The sequence below is a fragment of the Scophthalmus maximus genome, chromosome 3, assembly GCF_022379125.1.
Source record: "Scophthalmus maximus strain ysfricsl-2021 chromosome 3, ASM2237912v1, whole genome shotgun sequence".
NCBI lineage: Eukaryota > Metazoa > Chordata > Actinopteri > Pleuronectiformes > Scophthalmidae > Scophthalmus > Scophthalmus maximus.
In genome coordinates, this window is record NC_061517.1 from 8,478,557 (window position 1) to 8,505,290 (window position 26,734).

Sequence of the window (26,734 nt, forward strand, 5' to 3'; positions counted from 1 at the left end):
CCTGCCGTGCTGGCACGATAAAGAACTAAGGGGTGACGTTGCAGAATGGCACGTGGTCCGTTCTTGGCTATAAACACTAAAGTATTCATAGTGTTATGAGGGAAAGCATGAATAAAGTGCCTATTTCATCCATATGAGCATGGCCGTGGGAAAAAAATGTGAAGATGTCCCAGTTTGTTCCTGTTTCACAGATGACTCCATTATTTGGCTCATCAAACATATGCCCTCTGACCAAAGGTATAGATAAAGAGGGCAGAGGACAAAGTCAGCTGAACCCTTTCAACTGGAGTGAGATAGAGATATTAGACATTGTGATAAGAAGGCCTAATGACCTGCACACACTGGCACCAAATCAACGCTCTGTCATTGATCGGAAATTTCACTGTCAGCAGGGCTCTCCGCTTACGTAAACGAAGAAACCACCAACAGCTGGTACGTCAAAGGTGTACCCTCTTGTACCGCTCTACAGCCAGCTCGTATGTCTGTGACTGGTCACTGCATACTTATGCTCTCACTTTTCATACAGCCTTACTGTTATGTTACCACACATGGCAAAGAAATGCTTCATCCCCAATCCCCGTTCCAGTCACCAAACAAGTTGTCTGTACGATCAGTGTCATCCCCAAACGGTCCAGTTTTCCTGCGACTAATCATGCACGTAATTAAAGATGCTGAGCTGCAGGATTAAGCTAATTTCCCAGGGTCAACAGAGCTAAACACGTTGACGTACTGAGCCACTGAAGCAAGAAGCGACAGGCACTGCATCACCGGAGAGTGAGTAGCCTAATGAGGGAAGCTGTGTCTGTTTGTAAATAGGGGGGGGGGGGGGGGGGGCAGAGTCCACTCTGATTAGACTTTATCAGATGGTGGAAATACAAAGATCCTGCACGGACCTGTCCTCTTGAAAGACTGTCTTTTCACTCCACCCATGTCATCCCAAACCAGGTCCGCCTGCTGGTGGGTCTGGTTGTGCAACAGCCTCTGATCCAAGTAAAGCTGGTAAGAGCTGTGAAAGGGCAACCCTGACTTACCTTGGATCATCCCGGAGACTGGGAAGAGCCCATCCAAACCTAAACCCCCAGACCTGTGGCCATAAGTTTTACACAAACAGGCATTTAATAAACCTCTCTGCGCTAATGTTATTGGATAGGCATCACACATAATAAGATACACACAACAGGGACATCTTGTGCTGGCCCATCTCAATCTCTCCCGGTCACACGTGTGCCCCAAATTCTTGTCTGTTCAATGTAGGTCACGGAACAGAAAATGGGCTGATGCTGTCACAAGTCATTTCCTATTGTTGGGGTAATCTCTCAATTCTGAACCAATAGCTTCAGACATGCCATCCAATGGTTCCCTGTGCTCTGGACTCTGTTTCATTCGTGGCCAAGTGCACGCTGTCCTGAGAACAACATTTTGTGTAGGGTCAGGGTTGCTCTCTGTGATGACATCACAAACGCCGTTTGGCTGAGACTGTCGTTGTCCCAGAAACTTCATACATATTGTTAGTCTCAGGACACTTGGCAAAATCAGGAAGGGCTTCAATCGTAGGTAGCCTTTTCTATGTTTCACCCGTTTCAATGTAAATGGGCCACGCCCTCTAAAGGGCCCCCTATTGTCATTCAAGAATTGAATAATTTACACACCCTTTTTGGAGACAAGCCATTGCAGCATTGGCTTTTAAAAATATGTACACAGTGATGGTTCTCATAATTTCAAATGCACAACACATTTTAAAAGAACACTTCATGCTACTGGGGGCTCTGCTCTCGCTCACCTGATGTGGAAGCGCAGGGCACATAGTGGTCTTGCTGTCAACTGATATTAACAGAACTGGGGTGTCTCCCTCATCTGTAACGTGGATGACCTTTTTTGTACAGGTCTTATTTTGTCCAATGTAAACCTTCAAAATCTTCCTGAAAAAAGTTTTGTTAATCAGCTGTTTATCTTGCCAGCACTGTGGGTGGCTGTGTAAAGCAGCTATCGAAGCCTACATGTTAACTTTGACAGACTTCATCTTTCACAGCTGACAGGATTCCCCGTCCCAAATATACTGCAGAAGAAGAGGCGGGCCCATTTGTACAGTGGGGGCTGCAGTATTCATTTGATTGAATTTAAGCTAATTGTTTAAATGGTTTTATGTCAGCTGATGTATAACACATAGTGCTAAACAAAGCGGAATAGCAGTTGTAGGTTTCTCCTCCTTCCACAGCAAAAAAAATTACATTTTCAGTTTTTAATTTAGGGGAATTGTTTGGTTCTACCCTATTGAAAAACAAAAATGTTGTTGCTTTTTTTTCCAGATGACTCAGGTTAGTCAAGGTTCAGTTTAGGTTCTTCTGATGGAGAAACAGTGGAAGAAGAGACAATCTTAAGCTTCTAATCACACACTGATGGATATCTACACTCGGCAGGTCAGGGTGAGTTGAGTCTGAAGCATATTCCCTCTCCTGGCAGCGACTTATTGTTTAATGATGTATGGATTTCTACAACCTTGTTTACAGAATTAAAAAATAATCCTAACATTTGTCATGTTTTAGACTTAATGTTTTTAATAATAAGTCTTAAACACAATATTTAGAGTAAACATGGCGAGAATAAACCACAGCATAGAGCTGTGCTGCGATTGCTTTGGATATAAACAGATTGGTCCGAAACGCTAACGTTATTTTAGCCTCATCCTATTTTCTTTCATATGTTCTCTGTGGTCAAGGTCAAGCTTGTGTCCGTTGTATGAGCGAGTGCAAAAAAACGTACCTTATTGGTTGTTATGCCTCTCATTCGTACCGAGCGGCTGTGGGCTTCCTGTGATGTCAGCATGTGAAGCAGCAGTTCCACGTGCCAAGATGCAAGAATGATACCATGGTGATACTGTAATTTTAGATTCCTGTGCTGCTCTTTACCTCTCCTATTTTACAGTAGCCTTCTCTGAAATATGGAAAAGGTGCAGCTCTGACATGACACGGGCTATCAGAGTTTAAGCGCGTGTAGCCTGGCTTATCTTCAAGAGTCCAATATCCATGAGAGACAGGACCTTGGATCCCTGGAGGGCAAAAGATACGGGGTCTTCGGGTGTACGCCTAGAACTGTGAATAAAAACTCTGTAATTTACCCGCTTGTAAACATTTCATTTCATTTCACATCTTACAGCTGTCTCCTCTCCATTTATACCACTTATTCCTCTGTGACTTCATCACTCACCCTGTATCAAGGCCAATCGCTTCTAACGGACTGAACTTCACACCCCTGATTAGTTGGTCTGATCTTTAACCCTGCAGTCTGGGCATCAGAAAGTGAAGTGAGCATGGCCATCTCAGTAACAACACGACAGTACTGAATAGTTATTTAAACAGGGCTGGAATTGACACAAAATAGATGTTTTTAATAGAAATACGCCTTTCTTTTTCTTTAAGGGGATCCAGTGTGGGAACAATGAACCCCATTCACCAGATATGGAAAATTATATAACTCTGTGTGATGCTGGACAAGGGGCAGTTTACTCAACACATGCACTCATAAATATACACACAGCAGAGAGTTGCACTCACACATCCACACAACAGTCTCACACAGCCAATGTCCACCAGTGGATTTCCTCAGGAATTCAGAGAGTGTGAGAAAATCCCCTCGTGTTCACATCCAAAAGAAAGAAACAGAGCTGAGACAACAGGTCTGGGGAGGAAAAAGTCCAACTCCACTATCACAACAAAGACTTGTTATTCCTATAATATTAAGAAAAAAATCCTTTTTAAAACTGGTCTCCTACCTGGTCTCCTACCAGAAAGGTCTGACGGTTTCAACACATATTACGTTTAGTTACCAAACACAGTGACAAGTAACACAACCATTTTAACAAGTGAGCAGCCATATACGGTCAATATCAATGTACAGGTACTGGGGCAATGAAATGGGCTTGAGTCACTGAGGAAAGTGGATAAAAGGAGTTAAAATCTCAAAAGGAAACGATTAGCATGAGCACACACACACACACACACACACACACACACACACACACACACACACACACACACACACACACACACACACACACACACACACACACACACACACACACACACACACACACACACACACACACACACACACACACACACACACACACACACACACACACACACACACACACACACACACACTATAGACAGGTGGAGACTCACGTTGGTAGGAATGGGAAGTGGAGAGGTGTCAGCAGTTACCAGGTTGAGGATGACCTCCATGGCCGGAAGGCGCATGTGCACGTCGGTCTAGTTTCTGTCCCCCTTGGGAGGCGACCGCAGTCGGGGAAGAGGGGCAGAGCGTGGCGGCCCTGGGAGAGTGCTCATCACTCCGGACACTTCTCCCAAACAAAATCCACTTGACTAGCGAACAAAGGCTCCACTTGGCAACTCTTGGGAGATACTCTTGGCCTGATTAAATATCTAGAATCCATAGAGGGCTCAGTCCCTCCAGCAGTGAACCATGGCTACTGAAAGCTGAAGAGTCTACAGAGTGTTGTGCTGCTGGTTCATAGAGCAGCCGCTCCTCAAAGCCCATGGTTACGCTTCAGTGCAAACACGTGCTCCGCAGCACACAGCAGAGAGACTCTGGGACAAACATATATATGCGCTTCGACGAGCACGACTCACTCAGAAAAGCGTGCGTTAGCGGGAGAACAAGGACTCCTCAGGAGCAACGGGTCCTTCTGATGCAGGTTTGAGGTAGGAGAGCCAAGGCGGTTAATCCGATGAAGACTCGTAGGTTTGGATGGAGGCACGGTTAAAAGAAGGAAGAGTTTACCGTGAAGTTAAGCGTTCAAAGGGTCCATCGGGCATTAAATCCTCTGTGTGAGAAAAGAGTAGCAGAGGACGGATGTGAGGGGAGCGAGGGAACAGACAGGAAAAAAAGGATCCCACCAGTAGCTGTCACTGAGAGGGAGACAGAGCGAGAGAGGGAGCAGAGGAAAGAGGGGTTGTGAGAAAGCTTCGTGAAAAGTGTGTGTGTGGGGGGGGGGGGGGGGGGGGGGGGGGGGGGGCTTTTCTTCTGTTAAAGTTTCTAGGCCAGTTCAGCCACCGAAACAGTGGATATCTCCGGCAGAAAGAAAAGGAAAAAAATCTTCCGCTCCCTCCGTTCAATTATCCCACAGTTTGATTGTCACAACCAATCAGTTTGCAGAGTGATCACACTGTAATGAATCACCTTCCGCTGCCCGTGTACTATCTACCAAACAGGGCTAGACCGAGGGTTCCTTCTGACCACTGACACGTTATGAACTGACCGAACTGTCTGGTTGTATAACACGAAATACACAGATGCAGAGGAGTGGACAGTTTGGGTTTATGGTGAAGGAAAAAACTTCCAGTTGTACTTACACAGATTACACAGTCATATGATGACAAAGCTGCTATTAAAAACTGTGCATGTGTGTACACATTACTATGGCCTGTCCCTGCGTCACTGCATTACTTGTGAACAGATGGAGGAACTGCTTCAGCAGCACTGGTTCGGTAATATTCTACAGGGATGTCACAGCAACAGCACGATGATCAATCTTACTAGATTATTCTTATATTTTTTTCAATTTTACCTGAGAGGTCATCAAAATGTATTGTTTAACGGGTTGATGTTGGTTATCTTCACTGCATCATAACATTTGCAATTCATATTTTTTCTCCGTGATAAAATCTTGGGTGTTTTTGAGCGATCGCGTCAAAAGACATGTACAAACCAATAAGGGAGACAAAGCAAAGCAGGGAGCGTAGAGTGTGAAGCCGGGTTACTAAAGACTTGTGTGCAGAGGTCGACCGGAGGGAGGGGGAGAGCAGAACATGAATACAGGCTTTAATGAGAGAGCGGGAGGAGTTAGGGGACCGGGAGAGAGGGTAGGATTTGGGGGGGAAAGCCTGCTTATACAAGAACAAACACCAGCTTGCTCAGATGAAAGTGCAAGTGTGTGACATGTAGGTTTAACCCAACTATTAAATAAAGGGGACACACGGCAGCATTGGTGGTTCAAAGTCTTAGGTCAGTCACTTACATCGCAAAAGAAAGTGATTGCATGTCAATAAAGTAACTGTATACATTTTTTGTATTATCACTGTCACTATATTTGTGTGTTAAGTCCTTCATGAACTATGAGCTAAAGGTCCATTAGGCCGAGAGGAGCTGCAGATTCTCGTCATTATTTTCATAAAGTTTTATAAGTCCATCACTATGAGCGACCCTTTTAACAGTGGCACTCTGTCATTTAATCTGTTGTTAATATAAAACATTAATTATAGCTGCTTTAAGAACAGCTGGTGTGGGTAGTTCCTGGACTGTATGTGGTGACACCAAGTAAAGATACAGATATAAATAAAAGTTAAAATGAGGTCTTTCTTCTCACGGATGACTTAACTGCCAATCAGTAGTCACTCAGGGGAATCCCAAACTGGATCTTTTGGCCAACAGGCTCCTTTCAGACATGCATAACATACATTCTTTGCCCTGCTCTCAGCGTCATTCCGGCCTGAGGACAAAGTCCTCTGTGGAGACGATGCGGCCCCCAGCGGCTCACGGTAGTCCCAGAATACGAGTAGCTTTCAGGGTGACTCAGGCCATCTTTACACACTCTCTGGTAGCATGCCTTCATAACATACCGCGAATAGCAGAGAGGCTCCGCAATGACAAATTCACAGGGGGGGGGGGGGGGGGGGAGAGATATAGTCATGTGCTGACAAGTGACTGATGCCTGAAAAGGAATAGAAAATGGGGATGTTCGGCTCAGGGGCAGTTTTACCTTATCAGTGCCATATTAGCTGGTCATTATTAGAGGATAGGGAGAACAGCTGTGGCTTGTCATAGGTGTTATCAAAGGCAGAAAGTTTATATTAGCTAAGATGACAATAGAGGTTTTAGAAGAGTGATTTATCTTTGCAGTGTCTTCCAGAGTGGCAGCATGCTGGTGTTTTGTTCGCACTGTTGCCTCACAGCAAAAGGTTGTTGGTTCGAATTCTTTTTGGTGAATTGTTCTCTCCATTGTCTGCGTGGGTTTTTTTGTCCGGGATGTGGATGTACCCCGCCTATCGCCCAATGTCAGCTGGGATGGTCTCCAGTCCCCCAGCAAACCTTAAAGGATAAAGTATAGATAATGGACGCATGTCTTCCAGAGTTTGAAAAATAGATATCATCAGGCCTAATGGGGCACTATAATTTAATTGAAATTGATTAGAATTAAATGTTCAGCTCTGACACGATATTTCGGATGCACTTCAATTAATAGGGTGAAATCTGGCACAATAATTCATCTATTTTCCAGGCAAAACAATGACCCGGTTTGATGAATACGACACACAAAAATATGACAAATACTCACGTTACTAATAGTCTTGTAATTATAGTTCATTACAAGATGTATGATTTAGAGAATGCTTGGCATATATGATGTGTGAACTTTTTTATCATTAATGGCTAAATCCAACTTTGTAATGTTCTTTTATTTTGGTGTGCAACTTGCTAATTTCTACAGCAAACAAGCAAACAAGTGGCAAAAAAGATTGGCTTCACCCCGACTCAATCTTGGTGAAATATGAAGCTGTTACTGCTACAGTAGCCAACTGCTGTGGGGAAATTGGTAAAACATATCTCATGTTTTATAGAGAAACATAACTTAAGACAACTCCGGTTTGACAATAGAGATACTGTACATTTTGAATAGACAATGCACTGGCCAATGAGCTCACACATGAAGGAATAGAAAACAACTTGTGTTGAGAGATTTCCTCAGCCAGTGGAGAGAGGCAACAAGACAGAGCCTGGCGCTGAACTGAGGCCAGGCAGCGGCACGCGGCCAAAAAGTTCTGGAAGAATCCACAAGAGACAGGGAAGAGACTGGCTCTGATGCAACTGGACTGGGGTTGGACAAAGGACAAAGTAGGTGTTGGTACAACATTATGTTGTAAGGCTTTAGAATTTTTGTGCGGAAAATTATACATCTCAATACAGAATTAACCAAATCATTATTTTACTGTGCCAACACCACAGTGCCCACCATGCGGACGTCAATTGCGATGGCTTGTGGTGTGGCAAGGTTCGGGGGTGTGAGATGTTACATAAAGGCAGAAGAGCGGGAGCTTTGTTTGCACGGACTGAGAGTAATTCAAGCCTGAGAGAAGAGACAACCATGACTCAGGGCTCAGGCCTTTCTGAACAATGCCCCCCCCCCCGGTCCAACCCTAGCTGTCCAGTCCTTCCTGGTCTAAGCTTTGGTGTAATCAATGGCCCCATTAGCAGTTACATAAACCACTGGGCACTTTGTACACAGAGACCATTATGAATGTGAAACAGCTTAGTAGCCAACACTAATATTTGGCATCTACAAGAGTGGGACAGGAGGGAAAACAAACTAACAACAACATACACAATGAAGTTGTTCTCAGTCTGAAAATTGAAAACATGCACATTTACTCTAGTGAATCTGTTTGGGATATTGTCCTTGCATGTGTAAAGTGCAGGAATTTACCTTCAGTAGAGGTAGACTGATATCAGCCTATTGCCGATATATCCCTATCAGAATAAAAGTCAGCCAAGTAACAAGAAATTGCAGTATAGACATGCCAATGATAAGATGGTCGTATAATTAAATAACACCAAGTAACCTAACAAATTCATCCACGAATCCAACTTGGTGTGAGACAGACCGACAACCCAAAAAACATCATGCGACCAGCCGTGGCTGTTGCCACCACAGAGGCATTATACTTTTGTTTCAGGCATAAACAGTGATATCATCTGATATATATCATAATCTACTGACTGACTATTGGTATCGGCCTAAATAAACAAATACTGGTCAGGTTATAACTCTAATGTTTTGTTTGATAGTGTGACATGTGCGAGATGGTATGTGTACAGTATATGAGCTGTGTATGTACAGGAAGGGAAACAGAGTGGGAACGTGAGGAGTCACAGTGTTTGTCCGTCGGGAGTGTTTTGAATTTGTTGGAGCTGTTTCTGTTTACACTCAGTTCGCACCGATTATGCAACGTGGAAACAGAAAGGGCACTAGCCCAAAATGCAGAGTTGGTCTGGCTGGATGTTGTACAATACCAAGATTACCATGGGGTCGTACGCAGGCCCAAACACACTGCCACCCTCTTCATACACAGGAAGATGAAGAATCTAGAACAAACAGTCCCAGCCTTTAGTGCCTGGAAGATTATTTGGTCTGGCAACTTCTCAGTTTTTTTTGTCCTCTCCACCCAAACCCCATACCACACATCGTGGCCCCACGTTGACCTCACTACCCACTTTGAAGCAGACTTACATGACGGTCTGTGGTCCGAGTACTGTTTGGGAAGTTTAAGTAGCACACTGTGTTAATCAGACCATTAGGATGCATTAGATTTCATAACAGGAGGACAGATAATGAAGAATGGCATGTGGCTAATAGGAAGTTCTCATCAGTGCTGCACGGCCATTATCTTCTGAAAATCTTCGAGGGCATTCTCACATTGCCCAGTCGTAATTATCTAATGAGTCTGAAACTATGCACATAATTATACTGAAATTTCCATTAGTAGCTCAGGAAATGCACAATTTAATTATTGGCGTTCACAACAGACAACTGGACCCATCAATGTGACACAAGCACAGGTTTAACAAATACTATTAGTGGCCCAGCTCCACAATAAGAGGGCTTTATTGCTTGCATCTGTAACAGCAACACAGTAATAATTAAATGTATTCACATGTTTTTTCACACCTTTTCTCGTTTTAATCACAAGTCTGATGCATGGACTGAACACAGAAGTAAAGATCATCTTTCAATTTGATTCAATTCAAATTTCCGTGTGAAGGTGGATTAAGATATGATTAAAACAGAAAAAGAAGAGACAATAAAACACAATCAACTACAGCAAAGGATATGACAACCAACTACCTGTACCATGCAAAATCCACCAGAGGGAGCTAGACCACAAACAATGCTACATGGTGCTCCTCATCTGCTATGTGGCCAATTGACTCTGTTACTGGTCTGTCATTACCTGCAACCATTTCCTGACAGGTTTCCTGTCAATTGCCGATGTTTTTTATTGCATTTTTTCATTATCAATCCTCTCGCTGACAGACATGCAGCCCTTTATATGACATAATACCTGATGTGGCAGTAACATCAAGGTGCACATGTGCCTTGTGGGCTGATACTGTGAACAGGGAGGAAGGGAGTATAGATATGTCAAAGAGATGAAACACAGAAATGGTCTGAGCGAGGGCGGCAAATTGTGAAACCCCTTTGGTTGTAAAATATATCAAGACAGGAGATCATGAGACAAGATTAGAAAAGTGGGAGATGTCAGTGTGCAGAAAATGCCTTTCTATGATTTTCAAACCAACTGCTTTTTTTGCTTGAACAAAAACAAAACTACAGCAATATATATGTGTTCTATAGGTGATTTTCTAGTGAGTCTTTCTGATGTGATGCAAATGGTGAAATAATGAAAGAGTCCACGCCCAGTGCTAATCTAATAGCGGTTCTGTTTATTAATAGAGAGAAAATATTATGATATTTCCCTGGTGGATGTGATCAGATTTGTCCTATGTGTCCTAAGTGGGTCAGTGGAGGAGAGCTGAGCTCAGCGATCTATAGCTTCATCCATAATTCATCAGAGTCACACAAATGATATAGACTGAGCAAGGAGTGGCAGGGGATGCATCATGCAGGGCATGCCCTGTCTGAGTGTGTCTGCCTCTTTCCTCTGCTCTCCCTCTCCTTGAATGAGCAATTTCCCTTTGAAAACAATCTACTGGCCACTCTGAGTAAAGAGAGAAAAAACAACAACACCACTGTATCAGAAAGGGGTGGTATGCATGGTGGTATAGTTTGACAAAACAAATACTGATAGTTGCCTCAGTCAGAAGCAGTAACTGTCGACTCTGCTGGAGGAGGATGGTGTCTGAGGAACAGAAATGTGGGTCAAGGTTGACAAGAACATCCTCAGTCACCAAATATGTGGCAACGGCTGAGAAAACAACATAGATAGATGTGAATGCCCACACTAATGTCCTTGCTCGCGCACGTGCACACACACGCACACACACACACACACACACACACACACACACACACACACACACACACACACACACACACACACACACACACACACACACACACACACACACACACACACACACACACACACACACACACACACACACACACACACACACACACACACACACACACACAAAGAGGAAGGACCAGCTGCAGGCCAAAAATAAATATACAAAGGACGACCCATAGTGACTCACTGCTGACATGTACACATAAATGCATGTGACCTCGTGCAGACTAACAAGTGGCCCACTAAGCATCGTAATGACCTGTTCAAATTGTGAACAGTAAATCAGGGTATTTCCTAGCATTATCAATTCACTGGTATTGTTATTTTTTACTCTGAATGAAATAAACTTATGAACGTGTCTTTGCTCAAGATTTGTTCATACAGTTAAATGTTCTTGAGAAGTCCTGGTTCAGACATCTGTCTATTAATAGCTGCAGAGAAACAGGCAGAGAGCTGCAGCAGACTCCTTCCTCAATCAGACCCAGTTTAGAAATCTGGTTAAGAAGGAAGAATGGCTTCAAACTCACAGCTTCATCTTCCTTTCATTCCCCACGACAGTCTGCTGATTAACACCACACACACACACACACACACACACACAGACACACACAGACACACACACACACACACACACACACACACACACACACACACACACACACACACACACACACACACACACACACACACACACACACACACACACACACACACACACACACACACACACACACACACACACCCCTTTCAAACATTCTTCCACCCCATCTCTCTTTTTGAGCCGGTGTCTTAGTTCGTCTTTCACACAACATAGCTTGATATGTATCAACGGTGAAGCCTGTTTTCTGTGTGTGTGGGTGTGTGTGTAGTGGAATAGCCAAATGTGTTCCCACCAGTATTGTGAATGCTAATATAGCAGCCAGCACTGGATTAGGGCGTTGGCCTATATGTACGATCGTATGAATATTCAACAGCCCAATTAAACAGGCTGGGGCTACGCTTCAAAGGGAACACAAACAGTTGGGTGGAGAGTTCAAGCACATGTGCACGCCTGCACACAAAAGATTTGCATCCGATTCAAGGCTACTCCCCGGATTTTACGTGGTACAACAACAGTTTCACAGTGCATCATGTTTTTTTTCATTCCCTTTGAAGTGGAAGACAGGAGTCCCACTGAAGTCTGTTAAACTGACAAACAAACTTTTCTTTTGGGACATTTCTACACAATTCACAACTGACTTTGTACATCATTCAGACAACTCAATTTAAAAATGCATCAGAACAGGAACAGGAAACAGCGGTGTCTCCGCAGCACTGAGCTCTAAGTGATAAGGTGTCCTTCAAACATGTCTTTTGTATAGCTCTGGAATTTGAAATACTCAAGCGTTATTGTGACGTGAAGAACAAACTGTATTTAACGTTTGCGTATTTGGTGAATTACACAGCAGACAATTTTCCTCGATATAAGAGGGTTTACTCCATCAGACAGGCTGATGGTGGCTGTGAAATCAGACAATGATCCTCTGAGCGTTCAGCTGGGTAAAGACGCGTTGGCCCTCTTTGCACATCACCCTGTTGCCATGGAGATGGGCAACCATCTCCACTGTCTGAGGAACTGGACACAGATGAGAGGGATGAGGACACAGTGAATGCTAGAGAAAGACAGTCACCAAGACATAAAGTAAGACAAACAGAAGGTAAGAAGTGTAAAGACAGAAAGACAAGCAAAGCTGAAGAAGGAGTAAAAAAAACAGTATCAGGTTTAGATGCTTGTTCAATAAAGAAAACATCTAACCCACTCTCACAAATGAACAAATCTGTACCATAGTATAAACCCAAATATACATGGGGAGGTGGCCTATTGAAGTAAAAATTAGAACAAATGTGGATGCTTTGTATAGAGCTTTGAGTATAATAATTTGGCTTTCACTGATTTTCCATGTAGGCGTCACAGCCTTCATACATGTATGATTTTGGACTGTCACCGGTGAAAGTTTACAATCTTGAGAGAAACTCTACAAAAATGAATGTAGTCATCGGGTCCGGAAAAAGAAGCCAATGTGGAAGCGCCTGAAGTCTGTATTCTCTGGAATCACCAGCAGACGTCAACTCACTGGTTCCAAAAAGAAGTCAGTTTCTAAAGAGGTCTATGAGAAAATGACGTTACTTCTCACTTGATGTATAACGCCAGTTAACACTTTCCTGAGGACTCTGTAGTATCAAGTCTTCTTCTTGTGGTCAATAAAGCATAGTATGAAATGGGGGGTGGATACAGCGTGATTGACAGCTGATCTGTCCAATCGGTGCATGGTTGCAGGTGGAGGTGGGCACACACAGCTCTCAGTTAGACACACACCCAATTCTACGTCCGGTTGCAAAAAAACAATGACATGGTGCTGATCAAAATGCTAACCTCCAGGCTTCAAAACGGCAGCTCACAAACCAACCGGTGACGTCAAGGTGGGTTGCCACTTCTAACAAACCTATACAGTAAACACACATACACACAAAGAGAACCCATTCATAGCGAGTAATGTAAGTAAAGTGAGAGCAGTGAACAGGAGATCTATTGTGTTTGACTCACAGTCGATACCAGTGTTTGCTCTGCTGATCAATGACTGTCTCTCTGCCACAAATGTACACCCACACTACAGAATACAAAGCCTTCCACACAAACATAACACCACTGATTTAATGGACCTGCGGTCTTTATGTCAAAGGGAGGCAAGGTAATATTTACACTCACCTTAAAAAAAAAGTTTATCTGAGATAAAGAAGATGAATTAAAAAATAAAGGAAGGGGGAAATGACTAAATGGTAAATAAGAGGGAAAAGCCAGGAGAGGAGGAAAGATTACAAAGCAGAGAAGGGAGATTAAGGGACATTTGAAAATAACAATTTTCTGGTCCTTCCCTGAAACTCAGTACAAACCACGAGCCACAGATGTTTCACCCATTCCTCATCTGACTGCAACACAGTAATAAGGTCTCATAGTTCCTGTCAACAACTGTAAAATGCAGAGAGCCGCGATGGTGGACTGACCGCCGGCACACACACTGTGCCTGAAAAACAATTTGCTACGGGCTGATAGTTGGCAAACACAGCCATGGGGATGACATAAGTAAAAGCTAAAAGCTAACTAAGAGCACATGCTTCATCGTCCCCATGGCTCTCTCTCTCTCTCTCTCCGCTGAAAGTCAATCGAAACTCAGTTGTTTGATTATACACAGGTTTGACTGCGTGCTTCTGTGAATGTGTTTACTATGACTACAGGGCAATCTGCTGTGGCCGTGGTTAAGTCTTGATTGAGGTCATGTGCATCTGTAGCCCTGGTTGTGAATAAGTTAACGTGACCCTGCAATACCCAGTTTGTCTTTTTTTTTTAAGCCTTTCAAAAAAAAAACCTGTCACTAAAATAAGTTCAGGGACGAGCTGTGGTGCCCTGCTGCAAAGGGCACGGATGCTTTCACCGTCAAACAGCCGAAAGCCTCGGGAGGTGAGAGACGGCGAGAGCGCAGTGATGAGGATGTTGAACCAGCAGGGACTGAACAAGCCCCGGGGGACCAGGTGATGTTCATCACCTCCCACGGACACTTACTGCTCTGTCAACTGCACAGGTGGAATTGCACAAGAGTGAGGCTTTACTAAAAAAAAAGAAAGTGTTTTAACAAGTCATCGCTTTGTTTGTTGTTTGTTTGTCGGTAGTTTGCTGCAAATTCCGTAAGTGGCAGTCATTTATTACAAAGACAGGGTCAAAATCGGACAGTAAATTTATTCTTCAGAGTAATTCTTCAGATAAAACATGGATTCAAAACATATGGAAACTTTAATTCTTAAAGATGTAACAAACTAGAGTTAAACTTTAAGTTAAAAAATTATTGCTTAAAAAATATCTGCTTTCAGTTTGTCAAATATTTACTGCCTGTCTGGTCTTCTATCTTTGGGTTTTATATTGTTAGTTAAACAAAACAGGACATCTGAAGTATAGTCACCTTATCTTAGAGTAATCTTAACTCAAAGCACTCGAGATCTTCCCCTTATGATTATATGAAAATCTGTCGTGAGGTAACATTCACCTTTGAAAAAGGGGAATTGTGTTCAAAGGAAGAAAAAAAAAAAAAGAACAAATTTATCATCAGACCACAATCCTGGGAGTATTTCCAGTCTCAGTCTGTCTACAGCTGCATCATTCCAGCTCAGCTGGATATTGCTGCTCGGAAATTGTTTAAATTTGTGGCATGTTTTGATTTGGATTCTGGTTTGGGATACTGCAGGAGATGATAAAAAACAAAGTATGAGAGCAGACAATAAAAGACAACGGATGGGCAGGAAGACAGGTGGGCATGTGGAGATGTGGCCTGAGGGAAAGAGAAGAGCTCACCAACCTCCCCCCTCCTTTCCAATATTTTCCAACATCCCTCAATTGACGGGGATAGGGTTGGCTGACATTTTCAGACAGGCCCTGGAGGAGGTTATGGTCTCCTAAGACAAACACAGCCTCAGTCTTTCTCACACACTGAAATCCTATGGAATGAGAGGACTGGCCTCGAGGCTTCCGTTTCATCTCAAGTTGAAGTTTATATCCCACTAGAAGCTTCTCCACTGTTCATACCTCATCTCCTGACTTTAACCAGTCCTCCGTCTTGATACTGAACATTTTTTGCCTTCCAGCCCCTCTCTGTCTGTTTTTTACTACTGTTCTGTCTCTCTCAATTCCTCTGAGAGGAGAAAAAAATGCTCCACCAGTCTGGGTTCAGGCCTTCTAGTCTGAAAGTGATATTGTGCTTCTGTCTGCCCATCTGTGCATGTACATGTTGATGCTTCCAGGCATATGAACATCACCAGCACCATAACATAGGGCTAAACATAAATAGGGAGGGTGTAGTCAGTCAATCAATTTATTATCAGCTAATTGTAATTAATCCCACAGGCTGAGCACCAGCTGCAGAACAGAGCTAATGCTGAGTTTTCACACAACCCCCACAGTCTCTTCAATAGAACTACCACCAGGGGATAGATATATCAAAGTAATGGACAGTTGCAGCGCACGCCAAAGTGGCCCTTTATCGCAAATGAGTCATAAATGCTCCCAAATCAGCAATAACTAAAACATAATGTTTACTAATAATCACATCCCTTTGTGACAGCTCTGATTGACCTTACAGGCTGCTACTGTGCTTCAGCATGAGTTACTGTTTAACAAGAGTTGAGATAAAGTGCAAAGACGGACCACTTGGAATGACGTAAAAGTGAATGGAAAATCTCTTCACCAAAAAAGTGTTGATATGCAAGAAGTCTCCAAAACAACAAGTTCTCTCCCATGTTGTCAAGTGGCTCATAAATTTCTGCACATGATAAGTCATTTTTGAACTGAGAACTCAAAGCTCTGATCAAGCCAGAATACAGACAAACTCTTGGCATAATATCAAAAAGCTGGGAGACAGAGACATGCACGGATATGCAAAAGCATCACATCAGCATTATAGAGAAAATAAAAGACTTTGTCAGCAGCAAAAATTTGGAGAATATCAACTCTGTCGTTAGTCATGAAAGAAGAATGCAGCATGGAGATGAAAAGAGACAGACTGCTTAAATGAACAACACGCTTCTGTGTTTTAAGCTTACCTTGGAGTACTGTCTGCGGAGACTGAAGCGCTGCACCATCCTGTCTGACTGAGTGACAGACCCACAGCTGGACCCCCTGTTCTACTCCTCTCCACTCATAGTCCTCCAAAGTACACACCGCTCACATAATACACACACACACACTCAAACACACACACACACACACACACACTGAAGTCACAAGCACTAACCTACTCTCCAAACATCCATGTGCACACACATTTCAAGTCCACGCTGCTTTCGTCTACTGTACAAACACAAATGAGGAGAGGAGAGAAAAAAAGAGAGCGAGCAGAAATAAAGACAGCTCAGCTGTGTTGCCCTCTACTCATGTTCACAGTGATCCCCTGAGCTCTGTCGCTCTCTCTCTCTCACAGACACAGTCAGTCAGTCAGTCAAGATGCTCACACCACATGGTTGTCAGTGCACAAATCCCGTGCATGCACGCACGCACACACAAACTTGTATGAACAAAAAAGAGGTTCACATTCATACATATACACAACCCTCCACATCCTCCTCTAAACACACCACTGATAACATTCACACACGACTAGTGCTCAGCTCTAACTCATCTAGGACGAGCCAAGGTTGCCTCCTGCTTCCTGTCTGTGAGCCGAAGGGTGTGGTGGGGGGTAGGAAGAGGAGGAGGGACCAGATGACTGTCTATACAAACTCTCTCCAGGGACAGAGGGAGGGGGACAGAGAGGGGGAGAGAAAGAGAGAGAGAAGAAGAAGAAAAAGGAAGGGGGTGCAGGAAAAAATGAAAGAAAGAAAGAAAGAAAGACTTGAGGATGATGATGACAGAAGAATTGATTTAGAACCACTATACAATCCTCGACCAACACTAACAGGAGGATGTTACACACCTCCAAGGTCGATCTCACTGTTACTATGGCAACGGCAGGCGGGCGTAGGTCTGAGCAGCCAGTTTCAGCATAACCACGCCGACCGCAAAGATGACCCCGCTGTGTTGATGTTCAGAGTCAGGGCTATGATGTTAGCTGTAGACAAGCGAAGCGGGCTATGAGCAACACACCAAAGAAAGGTTGATGGTCGTCTCTCACAGCAGCAGCAGGACTAATGGAGCACAGACGTGTGGCTCTTGGCCCTGGTTTGTCATCCCAGGTGAGGTCATTTTCACAGACCTGAAGGACACTGGGTTTTTACCGATAAATAAACAGGGAATGATCATGTTAAATTTAACTCACAAATTAAAACAGTCAGTTTACGTGGATATATCAACACCCTCTGGTCGAGACACACCGCCCACTGCTGCTGCATTCATATCCAGTCATCACTCCATCTGTGACACAGCACTGATACGGATTTCATTAACCCAAGGATCAGGCTCGTCTACCACAAACATGAGCTCATAATGCAAACACAACCTCCACATGAACCAAGCCCAGTGCTGCACACATAGCAGTTTGGCTTGTCTGACGGTGACCTCTGGTGGCAGAAACATTAAACTCGAGGAATGATTACAGCAACCAAACCTGTTTCAATGTTCATATGAGCACATCAAAATCTGTGAACCTCTCCTTCAACATCAACATATCCATAGGTGTGTGTGAATGTTAGCAAGCTGCACTGTGGATCTGTCCGCAGCTTAGATTACTTTGGCTATTTAAAAACCTGTCTTCGCTCTTGATCAATAATCAGTACTGGGCAAACTCAGACTGCGGTGATGACAGACAGCAGTAAAGGCCTGTTCCCTGTGTGTTCCCAGCTGAAACAGCAGGGAGTGTTGCATCAGCAGGAAAGTGAACCTCGGCTTTTGATTGACAGACTTGACTTGTTCACTGACAAATGAAGCCTGACGCCAGTAAAAGGGGAAAAGAGGCACATCAATCATCTTGGGTAGTGATGATATGATTCACGGTTACGGTTACCTACCCTGTCCGTCTCCTCTGTGGACTGGTACCCTGATGACAGCACCACATCACTGCCTGTGTTTCCAGGGGCAGGGCTGCTGGGCTTGGCGTCAGTGGTGGAAGACGAACGTGGGCGGCTGGTGTGCTGCTGTGGATCGTTGGTATTTCGGCGGCGTGGGGGCTGGGGGCTACCTCTCAGGAATGGATCGAAGTCTCCACCCCCCAAGGCCGACCCGCATCCCTTGCTGCGCCGACTTTGCAGGCTGGTCCCTCGCCTCATTATGCCTGCAGCCGCTGAGCCCTGGCCAGCTGTAGAGGGAACCACAGGAGCAGAGGGGCGGTCAGAGTCGGGACAGCCGGACCCAAAGGCATCGTCAGGGGCCGAGGGGGTGGTGCCACCTGCTGACACTACGGAGGAAGACGAGGAGGAAGATGAGGAGGTGGTGGTGGCGGAGCGAGAGAGGGAAAAGCGTCTACGCTCCTGCTGGAACAGCTGTTTCAGTCCCTGGCCAAGAACCCCCACGCTCTCCCTGGCGTTCTGGCTCATTTTACTGAAAGAAGGGTGCTCTGACTGGGATGAGGCCCTTATCAACCCTGGGCCTCCCCCTTTTCTAGCTCCACGACCTGAGCTGAGACCCTTTCCCTCTGGCTCCCTTTGACTTCCTTCCCTCGGCTGCATGTGGCCCTGCTGACTTTTCATGAACAGCAGGGAGGAATTGTACAAATGAACAGTCTGAAAAAAACACTGTCCTCCCTATCAGGCAGACGTGCAGAGGGTAACAACCGGACAATGACGGTGGAGGGGAGACTAGAAAACAGTAGTCAATGGAGTACAGCGGAGTACAATGGAGAACAGCGGATTTGGAGATGGGACTGTCTGACAGACGGTTTGATCGGCTCAGTGGTGGTCAGGGGGATGAATCCAAAGAGGGAGCATGCATCTCTGACTCAGGAGGAAGTAGCCAAGCTGGTCTAGTGCAGAGAGAGAGGAAATTGATTATGAGGGGCTGGAATTTTCCCAGTGAAAAGCAATCGCTAATTTAAATTGAGAATTAAATCTTTGCAATTTCATGCATATGGCAGAAAGTGTGAGTGCACAGTAATCACCCTAAAGTTCTGCAGTCCGTAGACTGGACAGCATTTATCTATTTATGAATAGGTGCATTTGCAATTATAATTTCAAAATGAATAAATACTAGAAAAGCTGCCTCTATGAGAGCTTTGGGATCCAGGTTCGCTAGCATGACACAAAGATCAGATGAAAATGAAGCATTCGTAAATTAGAAAATAAAAAGATGCATGCAGGTTAAGAAATCAATCAATAGCCTAGAGGGGGATGGAGCCAGAAAAAAAACAGGAGGCCGAGGGAAAGGATGCAGAAACGAATAGACGAGGGGGAGAGGAAAAGAGATAATGACTCACTTCACAAGGGTGAAAAAAAATCACATCCCATCAGCCCAACAGTCAGCCTTGTGTGACTCACTCTTGTGGATTACCTGAGAGGGAGGAGGAGAGATGAGGGAGACCAAAGGAAGAAAAACAAAGACTGTATTAAAGATTTGAAACTTCAATCTCAATCTCCTCACTGACCACAAGATACTCAATCAATTGCACATCTCACTCGGATTGCAATCAATAATCACTTTCACTGTGTGCAGTGAACATGCCGCCACTAGATCATGCATGACGAGCATGTGTGTCACAACTTTGTGTGTCCCTTCAGGAGCTCATTTATTATCTCCAAAGGACATCCCTTCCTCATCCTGAGGCGGTAGCAAGAGATGTGCGTTTCCACACTAGAAAAACAACACACGGTGTGGTGACAAAAACACAGATCACAGTGATCGGCCGCCTCCTGCAGCCACGCAAAACTGCCAGGCTGAATTTCAGTCAAGTGACAAAATCAAACAGAGTAGACACCTGATAAAATACAAGAAGGAGTCTTATTGGTGGAAAAGCGATCACCTCCGAGACAAGTCCCACAAACAGGAAGGCAGTAAGGCCCGAGCCTCCCTGCAGCATCAATAGCTGCTCCCACTGAGGGCAGCAAAACAAGTGAGGCAGGAACATTCAGAGCCTGGGGAGGCGCAGTTACATATTAAAACTATGTTCCTTCAGCTACACTGTCAGGTCATGAAGAATAAACACAAAGTCACACACTTCTCACAACTGCAAGAATGTATTCCATACATGCGAAGCTGTGACAGGCTTGATTATGTATATACAATCAGCTGTACTTTTTAAATTATGTCTAGACACTTGTGTGTAGGTAGCATACATTTTTTTTCTCCACAAGGGCCACTTTCACTGGCAAGAAAGGTTTTCATTCATGAATAAAACACATTAACACAGTGGCTTTTACGTTCTACACAAGCTGACGTTCCATAAGTAGATTCAGTGCCGCAGATGCTGATGTGTTTAATACAGATGCTGTGTGTTAATATGGTGTTGCCACTCTGCCTGTCTGAGAGAGGAAGCAGGTGCTGAAGAGGTTCATATGATGACCTGGTGCCTGGCTGCTGTGTGTGGTCATCAGGATATTGGACTATCAACCGCCTCTTATATTAATGACATAGCTTCAACTTTCACATTGATTAGATCCAGGCAATGACTCCATTCATTTTGATTAAATTTCCCACAGTGCCTAAAAAATGTACAAAGAAATGCTAATATTTGATGATGTGTTGATGAGTTTTATATCACTGTTAAATCTCAACACAATGCAAACATCGATTTTATTATGTTGTTTCTCCACTGTTTCTCCACTGCCCGAGTCTAATTTCAGTTTTCATTGTGCAATCATACATAGGCCCACATCGCACTTCCAATTTCAATGAGTCACTCATGTTTTATGAATAAAAAAAAATCAAAGACCCCTGTTTGCAGATATCTGTAGAATATGACTTTATGATTCTGGACGTATGTATTTTTTTTTTTTAGTATTGTCTACAATAGTAGTCATGCATACACACGTAACATTTTTGAGTGCATGCAAGCATGTACCCTCACAATGAAATAGTTATTATATATACGGTGGTGAGTGGTATTTTCTTTTCAGTCACATTGATGCGTGATTATTGCGGTGTACTGTGCTGTTGTTTTTGGGTCTGATGAGTGGTGGTGGTGGGGTTAAACCTAAATTATTCCTGACCTGAAGCTGAGGTTGAACCTTTCGCCCTGTCCCAACCCTCTTACCCATCCCACCCTCTGCGTCTGTAAATCCCCTCCTTCATCCCCGGGCTGATCCCAGTGCTGGATTGGATGTTGTCTTGATTGCCCATGGTTTTATATTCAAACTAAATCCTCTTTCAGGAGCCTTTAGAGGACAATGCTTTATTGTCAGAATTGGTGTGGGTGCTTGTGAATGTGTGAGAGCTCCCACATCTTTTTTCAATCTAAGCAAGGCTTGTCATGCCACCTTGATGAAGTGAACGAACACCAGATGGGTCTTTGTATTGTGATTGTCCTGTTCTGACCCAAAACTACGCAAACATAATACAACAAAATACTGCATATCTGCAATCTAGCATTGTTTTGTTATATTTCTAAAAAATAAGAATATATGATTAATTGGTTATATAATGACTAACAGTGCATGCTTCAGACCAATTTTGATTCTCTCTCTCTTCACCTGCTCCTCCAATCCACCTAAAAAACATGGTTGGATGTATTCTGGTGTTTTTAATCACTGTCCACCACAGAAGCAGATGTTTGACAGGCAGTGATTATCAGTGATTAACAGGTGTCAGTGACAGACGGGGTCAGCAGCCTCTGCAAGTCAGCACGTTTCACAATAATGTCAAAGGCAAATGACAAACAACCCCATGGACAATGGCCTCCCTGGAACCGTGTTACCCTGACTCATGCCCACGTACACACCCACCCACCTACCCACCCACACACACACCCACACCCACACACTTTTGTTAGGACAGACACTGACAAAATGCATTCCCTTGCTGATTACTCTGAACATAACCCTAAAACCAAGTCTTAATCCTTCAACAGCCCTTTCAAGGTGTTTCACATGTCCCCAATGTCTAAAACTCCACGCACACACACCTTGTGTTTCCTTGTCCATTACTCTGTGGTTCCTTCCAGTCAGTTGTCCACTCCTGCTGTCACATTGTCTTTGGTCCGTTAAAACTACAGGTGGTTAAAGCTCAGCAGAGATCTGGCACTCATGGAAGCCTGAAAAACAGAAGCAACAACAACTCACACATTTACAATTTGTAAGTTTGCCATCAGAGTGAAAGTGAAATAATAGGGTAGAAAATAATAGTTTAGATAGTTAAATAAAACAAAAAGGTATTGCCATAAATACTAAACAACAATCTTTTTTTCTTTATTCCTGGCCTCTTTATCTCATTTATTTTTTTTACTTTGTCAAGTGCAAGTGTTCAACAATAAATTACAGTATCACGATCCTAAAATTTTCAGTTTATAAGTATTACAGTCTTTGCATGTAAACAGTAGTTACTGTGAATAGCTAGTTCCAAACCAAATATATGCACAATAACCTGACCACTGTTTGTTTTTAACCGTTCTATTTAATTCTAGTAGCAACCTGGGCATGATCAGCACAAGTGGAGGTCAATCTGTCCGTGCTCTTTGACACTGAAGCAGCCATGTTGTTCGTTGCTGAACACACAGTCGGCTGATTCAAAATATGGCCATAGCTTAAACAAGGCCATGCTGTGTTTCCAAAAGGGTCTGAGAGCTGGCGTGGAATAGACGAGTCTTTGTTCCCTATGAGCCACAAACAGGCCCATCACTGCTCTTTGTGCTGCGCCTCTTTCACTGACAGACACACATCAATAAGAGGGGAATTAGGCCAGAGAGTTCTGGCAGCGATGTTTGTGTGTGACTGGCTGCATGCATCAATGTGTGTGTGTGTGTGTGTGTGTGTCTTTGTGTGTGTGTGTGTGTGTGTGTGTGAGTGAGTGTGTGAGTGTGTGGTTGCGTCAGACAGAGAGAAAAAGAACGAGAAAGAGAGAGATAGGGGGAATCATATCGTGCATATGTATGTGCGCTTGTCTTTGAGTGTGATATTTTTTTTTTTGCCAATGGAAATTGGACCATATCTCATTCAGCAGCTGCATAATGACAGCATGGGCAGGAAACAGGAACAATCGTTACTGTATTTGTGTGTGTTTGTTGCAGGGGGAGGCGAGGGAGGGGGTCAGAGAATAGCACAGTTGTATCAGTCCTGACAGCACAGGAGATGACTTCAGCATTCTGCAAAAAGTGTGATAAGAGAAGACATGACTCTTTGTACCAGACAGGGGGAGTGAGTAATTGAGAAAACGGATACGGAGGGAGTGACAGAGGCCACGCTGGTTCAAAGGCACCCGACAGTCCACGCCGTGTTTTGCTACGTTGGTTTCAGCCAGGGGTTCAGCAGAGACTGTGTCTGAATGAGAAGGTGAATGGCAGGTAGTTCCCTGGCAGAGGGCAAGCACAACGCCCTTTTGTGCAAGATGAAACCCACAGGGAGGCCGTGCTGCCAACGCTGCGCTCAGCTTTCCAGGAACAAGACAAACCAGACGACACACAGTCATTTACTCATACACATGCAAAAAACACACAAACATCTGTTTGTTCAAAAGACACCACAGATTGTTTACAAAATGCTAAAGAATGAAAGATGCTGTCTGACAATAAGACAAATGGTTCACATCCGGTGTCTGTGTGAAACTGACGTATGGACAAAGTCTGTCTTATCTAATATTTCTGATGTTATTTAATCTCTGAGGCAACAGGAGACCCCATGTAACTACCGTACTTCCCTTGTTACCTCCTATTACTAATATTACTGTGAAACCAACAAAGGTGTTATGCACACAAAATAAACACACACAAGGCAACAGTGGGAGCCAAAATGAATATTTCCCCTGTGGTGGTTATTGTTTATTATAGGCTGCAGATAATTGTTTGTTATTACACTTTCTGGGTAATTGGGGCTAGGGTGTGGTCTTCACCTTCTTTACCTGTTCAATTGTTTGGTGGGTTGTAGACAAAAACGAGATTAGGGCTCCGAAATATTTCTGTTGACAATCACTTCTTGCACACGTCAAGTATTTGGACTCATGTATCTTTTTGAACATGTCACAGTAAGGAGCCTGCTTAGCCTCTTGGCTGCAATCTTTTATGGATAGTCGTCGCTACAGAACAGCAGGTGGTATATAGGTTATAAGGAAAGTGTGATTCACCTACAACAACTCAACAGTCTGTGATGCTGCAAAAATAAAGTAAAAAAGAGACCGACAGGGTTGTAGACAGGGGTGTAAAAATCACAGGAATCTGAGTATAGGTTGTACAAAGGAGTTGGACAGTGAATGAATCTAGGAAGCAGGATAGCGATGTGAAAGATAACTGAAGGCTGGCTGTGAGTGACGAAACATAATTCTGAACGTTGTTTAACACCACCACAAGTCTCCTTATGAATAATTCACCACGTGCATGGAACCGACACTGGTCCACGTCGACAACAACTACAATAAACACTTGGCTTAATGTGTCCGACCTCATATAAAGTGTGTTCAGACATTAAGACAGATGCTCTCAAAGGGGGATTTCCAGTTGACAAGCGGAGAAATTAAGAGTATATAAAACATTTCAAGCCCTGCAAAGTGGACTTCACTTACTAACCTGATAGGTGTTAAACGGTGGCCAGGCTTCCAACTTGGCCAACATAGCTCATATTCCACCCGCTCTGGCAGAGCATCATCAACAGTCAACAGGCTGGAAACCACCTACACACCAGCTGAAATCTCATACCAGAGATTGTGTTAAAGGCGCACAGCCGCAAGGAACGGAGAAGGGAATGTGTCCCGGGGTCAGCCCAACCTGTCATGCTGTCAGGCCACAGGGCATCGGGCTCTTTGTGCGATGCCTGCAGGTGAGAACCAGCTTGCGCAGTCGAATATAAATCGTTCACGTTGTCGCCTATTTAAATAAAACTCCAGTCAAAGCGCTGGGCTCAGGTAACCAGACACCTCACCTCAATAGCTCAGTAGAGGGGTTAGTGGGGCTCAGCACATCCAAGCTCTGGTCTTGAAGCTTTTACTATGAGCGTGATATTGGGCTCAGCACGTAGGCTGTGGGTTAACAATATAAAATGGGAGAAGATTTGAGATGGAATGATAATATTCCGCCCCCTGACCTCATAACGTCCATGTCCACTCTTCTACCGTAATGACATCGAAGAAGAAGAAGAAAATATGAACAAACCGAAATGAAAGGCTGGTGAAAACTAAGCAGTTTTGTTCAGAAGGAAATGTCCATAATAACAAAATAGCGGTCTGAATAACTATGCCTGACATTGATACTCAAGAGTGTGAGAGTCTAAAGGCAGATCTGTACAAAAAGGCATTTTAAGGTTTATTTAGAACTAATATGGAGCTTCAGTTCTCTGAGTTGACACACAACGTGGATATTTTAGTCCAAAATATCTGTATGTTTAAAGGCCCTTTCAGATATGGAATATGGAATAATGTTTGCTTCATCTATCTGCTAAAGCAATGGCTGTTTGACATTCAGACACAGGTGACTGTTACGTCAGTGATCATTCTTGCTTCGTTCAAATATGACAGGACATTTATGAAATGCCTGTTTTAAACTGCCTGAATAACAGGATATTACATTGTGACTCAACTTTAATCCCTATTTCCTCACATGCTGTTTGTTTGAATGAACAAACCCAACGACTGCTGGATCTCTCTGTCATATTGTAAGGTCTCAACCTCACTATGAAAAGTGCCTTGAGATAATGTATGTTGTGATTTGGTGCTATAAATATGAAATTAAATTGAACACTGACTGTTGATCGGTTTATTATTGTAAGATGGATTTTATTTAACCCAATTTGCAACGCAAAGGGAACAAACATCTTTCTAGACTAATCTGAATTGTGAAGTTGGTACCTAATCAGAAACCAACAAGCTGCATTTCTACATGCATTTTGCTACTCAACATGCAAACACATTACAGGGAAACACACTGAGGGAATTTTACACAAAAAAGACAGTAAGTTTGGAATATACTAACTTACTTAAACATGGACCCCAGTCGTGTTTCAAAGTGCAAATTTGCTGTGACCCCTGCCTCTTTTCTGACTCTGTCTTC

General features: G+C 43.7%; 1 protein-coding gene across 10 annotated transcripts in view; it reads right to left on the reverse strand.

Moving 5' to 3' along the window:
* The window catches only part of LOC118316903 (transmembrane and coiled-coil domains protein 1), a 40,307-nt gene that overhangs the window by 9,690 nt on the left and 3,883 nt on the right, over positions 1–26,734 (reverse strand). For 2 of the 10 annotated variants that reach the window (XM_035645172.2, XM_035645173.2), the window contains 2 exons: positions 22,670–22,798; positions 18,630–19,015 (listed from right to left, as the gene is read on the reverse strand). In XM_035645172.2, the coding sequence (XP_035501065.1) occupies positions 18,630–19,015; positions 22,670–22,688 (405 nt within the window). In that variant the 5' untranslated portion in view covers positions 22,689–22,798. Of the gene's footprint in view, positions 1–2,760; positions 3,222–4,181; positions 4,918–16,730; positions 18,586–18,629; positions 19,580–20,029; positions 20,104–22,669; positions 22,799–26,734 lie in introns of those variants that run through there. The other 8 variants (XM_035645170.2, XM_035645174.2, XM_035645176.2 and 5 more) reach the window with 8 other exon arrangements.